This window comes from Phlebotomus papatasi, chromosome 1 (genome assembly GCF_024763615.1).
Source record: "Phlebotomus papatasi isolate M1 chromosome 1, Ppap_2.1, whole genome shotgun sequence".
NCBI lineage: Eukaryota > Metazoa > Arthropoda > Insecta > Diptera > Psychodidae > Phlebotomus > Phlebotomus papatasi.
The window spans coordinates 4,891,808-4,897,807 of NC_077222.1; the positions used below are offsets into that span (position 1 = coordinate 4,891,808).

Below are 6,000 nucleotides of genomic sequence, written 5' to 3' on the forward strand. Positions count from 1 at the left end.
CCGAATTTCTCTCTAATTCGGTTGACATTTCGGTCCCAAATGCCCGAATTTGAGAGAGTCTACTGTATTGGTGTATGACTTCATAATTACCAAAACCCCAGTCAAAAAGGACTGTCAGTCCTTAGGAAATTAATGATATCATACTGAAGATTCACAACTTTGATATTTTATTTCTCGAAAACGGCTTAACCGATCTTAATAAAATTCAACTCAAAGTCGATGAGTAACCTAGGTTTTAAATAAATATTTTTAGATTTTCCTTCTGATTGCTTCTTCTAGAAGCTCCCATACAAACAAGTCATGTTTTAAAGATATCGCGCATTTCAGGACAACAAAACGAAAACTTTTTTCGTGTGATGGAAAATTATCGGTATTTTCGGAGTCCTTGATGTGCCCTGAATATAGCTCCCGAAGAAACTTATAGTCTACTATGTCAAGTTTCTGAGATATCTTAGAGTAAGAGTTCTTAAGAAATGTGTAGAATTATTTTCAGAAAACTTTGCTTTTACTGCTCGAACTCCACGGAGAGAGCAGTACATAATCCCTCGATTTTTTCACCCCCCCCCCCCAAATTTCCATCTTCCACCCCCCGGAGACCAATTTTATCAACAAATCTTCACGTTTCAAACGATTTCTGAGAAATGTCGTCACATTATTTGTCCATCTGTCTGTCTGTCCGTCCGACTGTCGCCAGCTCTAGAGGCCAAACGGTAAGAGATAGCCACTTGGGACCTTCGGATAACCCCCCATAAGTCGACCCAAGGATCTTTAACATGTCCCTAATTTTCCCCCCACCCCTCCCCTACCCCTCCAAAACCATGTTTTTTTGAGATTGCTCGAAAACGCGTCGTGCGATTTTTTTCATTTTTGGATATGTTTTAGAGATTACCTAGACGAACACTTCGTCCTTATACGAAAATACTATTGAATCATTCTTAATACCGGTTTTTCAAGGTCAAAAGTTAAAAAGACCCTATAGAGCGAATTTATCAAATAAATGGGGTCATGTTTGGGCTCATTGGAAAGGTCTTGGAATTTCCGACAAAACTGAATTGGTTTTAATCGGTTTTGAACCGGTAATGAACCAATTCAAAATAGATAACTAATTTTTATCTGAAAATCAATTCTATTATTTTTAAAACTATTTTGGGGGATCTTTTGAGTGATTTATGAATCAGTTCAAATCGGTTGGGAACCGGTAAACGGTAAATGATGCGAAAGTACTTTAGCGGTATAGCATCTAAGTCACGACTTCGAGCATTCCGCAAAGCCTGGAACGCTTTGACATCCTTTTTTCCCGATAACGATATACTTACTGTAAGTTGTTGATGTCAAAGAACGATTTCTAAAAGAGAACTCAACGAACATTTTCCTAGAAGAAACCGTATCCCTATCTCTCAATTTTCTTTGTAATTATCCAGATTTTTCTCAAATATCTTGAAATGCCCTTTAATTCCATTAAAAGTATTATGCCATTATTCCTTATAGAAATATTCTCCTTAAAACAGGATCTAGAGGTCTTGTAGATCATAGAGTTGAAAAGTATCGTTACCAACGGAATTTAACAAAAGTTTCAGAGTATAATGGCTTTATTATCAAGGGGTAACTCATTCCCATTTTTTCTGACAAGGGTTTCTGGTTTCTCGGGTTTCGCGATGCAGAAATTGGGTTTCTCGCGTTTCGCGATGCAATTCTTGGGTTTCTCGGGTTTCACGATGCAAAAAGTGGGTTTCTCGGGTTTCGCGAAGCGTTTCTCGGACAATTGACGAGGGTTTCTCAATATGAGTTACCTTTTGTTTATTATAAAACATTTTTACTCTGAACTTATTATTCAAAGTTTTGGATAATGGTATCTTTTAATGCCTTGCAATCTTCAGAAGCATTGAACCCTTTCCCAAGAGAAATATTTGTGCATAGGACATATTTCCCTACATACAATAATTTATAAGAATTTGAAGAATATTTAAGGATTTATTAGGTAAATCTGGAAAATTGCAGTGAAAATGAAAAGATAAAGATAAGGCTTATTCCAGAAAGCTCTTCCTTGAGCCTTCCTTTACAAATTGTTCTCTGAAACGACCGACATAAGATAAACCGTTATTGTATAAAAGAAGTTATGTGAAAAAAAATCGTCACATTTCTTAAGAATTTGTTTTCTGCTCTAGAGCTCTTCCTACATATATTTGAAGTTGGTCTAGGAACAAAATTTGTTACGTTTGTCAATACCAGGGGTCCATCAAGCCCAATAAAAAATGAAGCTATTTTTCATCTTTCCTTGTAAAAATTTTGCAGCTATTGCACCGCGACTTAAACAAATTTGCTCGTAGTTCTTGTATAATTTTGGCGAACATTTTGAAATATGTATTTTTAGATAGCTTTTAATGCACGATTTCGAAATATATCAGACTGATAAGTCAATTCTCTTTAGGAAAAAACTTGCCAATAGTCTTCAGTACCTCTTGGCAAAAAAGTATGGAAAAATGAAATCTTGAGAGGCCCCTGGTCAATACCTATTCGATGGTATGGGTTTCATTCATGGCGAAAGGTTGGACCATTTTGCTCATTGTTCTTTACAGGCATTATAGGGATGCTTGTCCACCGAAGAAACGGTCGAGATAGTCTAAATAGTTTAGATATAAAAAGCAGTGTATGGTTCTACCCCGTGTTTGGTGGTGTCCCAGTTTCCCTTACATGTATCTCTCTGTACTAAAAAATTATTATGCAAGAGGCATCTTGTTCTTTGACATTATTATAAGTGATCTTGAAGAAAATCGACAAAGCTGAAATTTTTTTTAACATGTCTGATTTTTAGTACTGAAACAAAGTACTTTTTGAATTCCTTTTCTATCTTCTGAAATATCTGAAACACTAATTAGAAAGTATATTTCCCATTTTTCAGTATCTCCTCCTTTTAGTTTTTCTCGATCTCTTCCAAAAATCACAAATTCCGTCACAAGACATTTTAGTACACTTCTGTACTAAATTTATTTATTAATTTTCCCAATGTAATAGCTCCATATTTCATCTTGAAAAATTGATTAGTAGAAATTTGATAAAAAATTGAATTACCTTCAATATTTTTGCATCAACCATAATTTCAGATCTAATACAAGATCCTTTTTCCTTGTCTATTACAAAATAATAATAAAAAAATCGTCCTCTCTCGATCTCTCTAACAAATGAATGTGTAACATTAAAGAAACAAAAAAAAACACAATTTCTGCCTCTCGAGATGGCTTCACGTTGATTAAATTCCCCAACACAATTCATTGTCAATTGAATTCGTTACGTGGCTTCCTTCTGTCCTACATTATTTTGTTCCTAAAAAATCATTATCACTACAATCACAGACTTGACACACATCAATCGAATCACCTTACATGCCAGAGACCTAAATTAAGTGTCTCCAGCTTGGGCAATTTCATGATGAGTTCCAGGCCCTGGGCACTCAATCTGGTGCATCCATAGAGGTCGATGGCTTTCAGGTGCTGCAGATTGTCCGCCAATGTCTTGAGCCCCTTGTCACTGATTCTGTTGCACTGGCCAATATTGAGTGTCTCCAGATCATGCAGAGACTTTGCAATACGATCGAGTCCCTCATCAGTGATACCGCTGGCATTGAGACTCAGAGATCGCAGGTGAAACAATCCCTGAGAGATGTGAATGAGTGCCTGATCACCGATCTTGTCACAGAAACTCACATCCAGGGAAAATATCGTACTGCCACCTTCTGTGAGATATGCCATCCCAATATCGCTGATATTGTCGCAAGCTCGCAGATTCAGCTCCTCCAACTTTGGCATTTTGGCGAGATATTTGAGTCCACTATCCGTCACCGATACACAGAAGCTCAAATTTATGCTTCTGAGCGATGTCAGACCTTGGGAAATGTACTTGAGGGCCTCATCACTCAAACGCTGACAGTCCTGCAGACCCAAATACTCCAGGGCCAGATTTCCCTCTGTCTCCTGACTCAGTCCAGCTAAATGGCCAATCCCTTGATCTGAGATGTGCCAACATGATCGCAAATTGAGTCTTTTCAGCTTCCGGAGCGCCCACGCGATCAGCAGCAGTCCTGTATTTGTGATATTTGAGCACCCACCCAATTCCAGTACCTCTAGATTTTTGATCTGTGTCCCAATCCTGCCTAGACTTGTGTCTGTGATTTGTTTGCATAGGGAGAGATCTAGCACTTTGAGGTGCTCCATTTCTGTCGCGAAGCTATGACTGAGATTGAGATCGGTGATATTGTAGCATCCACTGAGATTGAGTGACTCGAGATTTGGCACACCCATCACCACATCCTTCAGTGTGCGTCTCAGCGACAGCACCTGAATCTTCCGGATACCCCGGCGAACGAGCGATGTGAATAGCGTAGGTGTTGTTCTCCTGAGATGTAGGCATGCCTCTACCCCTTTCCACACACTTTTTGAGTACGCAGCATCCCTCCAGGCTGTACATACCTGAGCCACTCTCCCACGATCTCTCACATTGAGTTTGGCAAAGATCATGGTGAGGATCTCAGGATAGAGATGACCTATATGCGTTCCCTCTGGCGGTGGTGTGGCTATTGGGGTTTTAGGACGCTGAACAACCCTTGCCGGCGGATGCAGATAGAGCTGAGTAGCCGGTGAGGGTTGTAGGTGTGGCTGATGGAGATGGTAGGGAGCATACCTGGGCAGATGATGAGGTCGATGCGATATCAATCCACCAGGGATTTCAGTCAGCATCAAGTGCGAATCGTCCATATCTCCGGGGGAAGCAAAAAACAGCAGAAATCCACCTATATTTCTTACTTTTCTTCTATCGTTATAATCGTCTCTTGTTGCAATACCACGCTCCTCCTCATGTTTTTCACGGAAATCTTCTGGCCCACACACTTCTTGGGTTTTTCGGCTACCTTACCAAACTTCACATCACCTCCAGCCTCATTCCCGCATTCTCTTCGGATTTTATTGCAAAATTTGTAGTTTCTTTTTTTTCTTTATTTTTCTTCAAGTCCCAACTCAAAGCAGTTTTTAAAAAAAAGCTTCTCAAGGTGAGCCACGTTTTTTCCACACCTCCGGCTGACTTTATAGATCTCCTATTGCGGGTGGATCTATTGGATTTTCTCGTGTGCAATTTTTCTATACACAACTCTCAACACAATCATTTAAAGTATCACCACTCTTTTTCTCAGAAATGCACGATTTTGATACACTAATTTCTTATCTCAGAGACTTTGCTTGTGTTTTTTTTTACATCCACTGTGAATCACTTGATGAAAAAACAATCAACTAAATAAAATTCTCTCTCAACTTCACCATGGATTTCTGTTGAGTGTGTCTCAAGTATTATTTTTGTGGCATTCCAAAAGATATCAACACCAATTGAGAAAGAGACTGTCTTTTAGAACAAAACACCTCCACGAAGAAGCCAGGCAATGCTCTCAAAAATATTCACCAAAATTAAATATTGAGTCTTATGCCGAACGTTCGGCCACACAGTCACCGAATGTAAGAGGATATCTCCCCTTGTTTGAAATGTTCTCAACACCACTTTTCAGAGTATTGCTAATATTTTTTTTTTCAAATTCAAAAAAATAAAGTGCCTAGTTTGATCACTTGTACGAGTTTTATGTGACTGAATTCAAATATCACTTTCACCTCGAAACAACCAAAGCACTAAAAATTCTTCAGTTACGCTCAAATCTCCTTTGCAAGATCGTCCAACCAAGTCGACGATTGCCGTACAACTGACGACGACGGTATGTTTTCAGCCTTTCGAACGCCATTCGTGAATGTTTTGTATTCTCGTTCGGTGCCATCGTCATTCACTCGCCACCAACAAAAATCCCTAGCACACAATCATCAACAAAACTCATGCTTACACTTCCAATACTCATTCACATACTAGTTCTCTTACTCTCTCACCTCTCTTATACCCTATACATATATTCAAAATTCTCTCTCATATCGCGATTTATCTCTCTTTTGGTAAAAGTGTGTGTTATCATTCTTT

At 38.9% G+C, this 6,000-nt stretch overlaps 1 protein-coding gene across 1 annotated transcript; it reads right to left on the bottom strand.

Moving 5' to 3' along the window:
* Positions 1 to 1,669: 1,669 nt before the first annotated feature.
* On the bottom strand, positions 1,670 to 5,775 carry LOC129798506 (F-box/LRR-repeat protein 14). Its single transcript, XM_055841692.1, has one exon. It carries the CDS (start codon positions 4,746 to 4,748, stop codon positions 3,372 to 3,374), a length of 1,377 nt encoding a protein of 458 aa, XP_055697667.1. The 5' UTR covers positions 4,749 to 5,775; the 3' UTR covers positions 1,670 to 3,371.
* Positions 5,776 to 6,000: the final 225 nt, after the last annotated feature.

Coding starts and splice junctions, on each gene's coding strand:
- LOC129798506 (XM_055841692.1), bottom strand. CDS start 4,748: ATGGACGATTCGCACTTGATGCTGACTGAAATCCCTGGTGGATTGATA.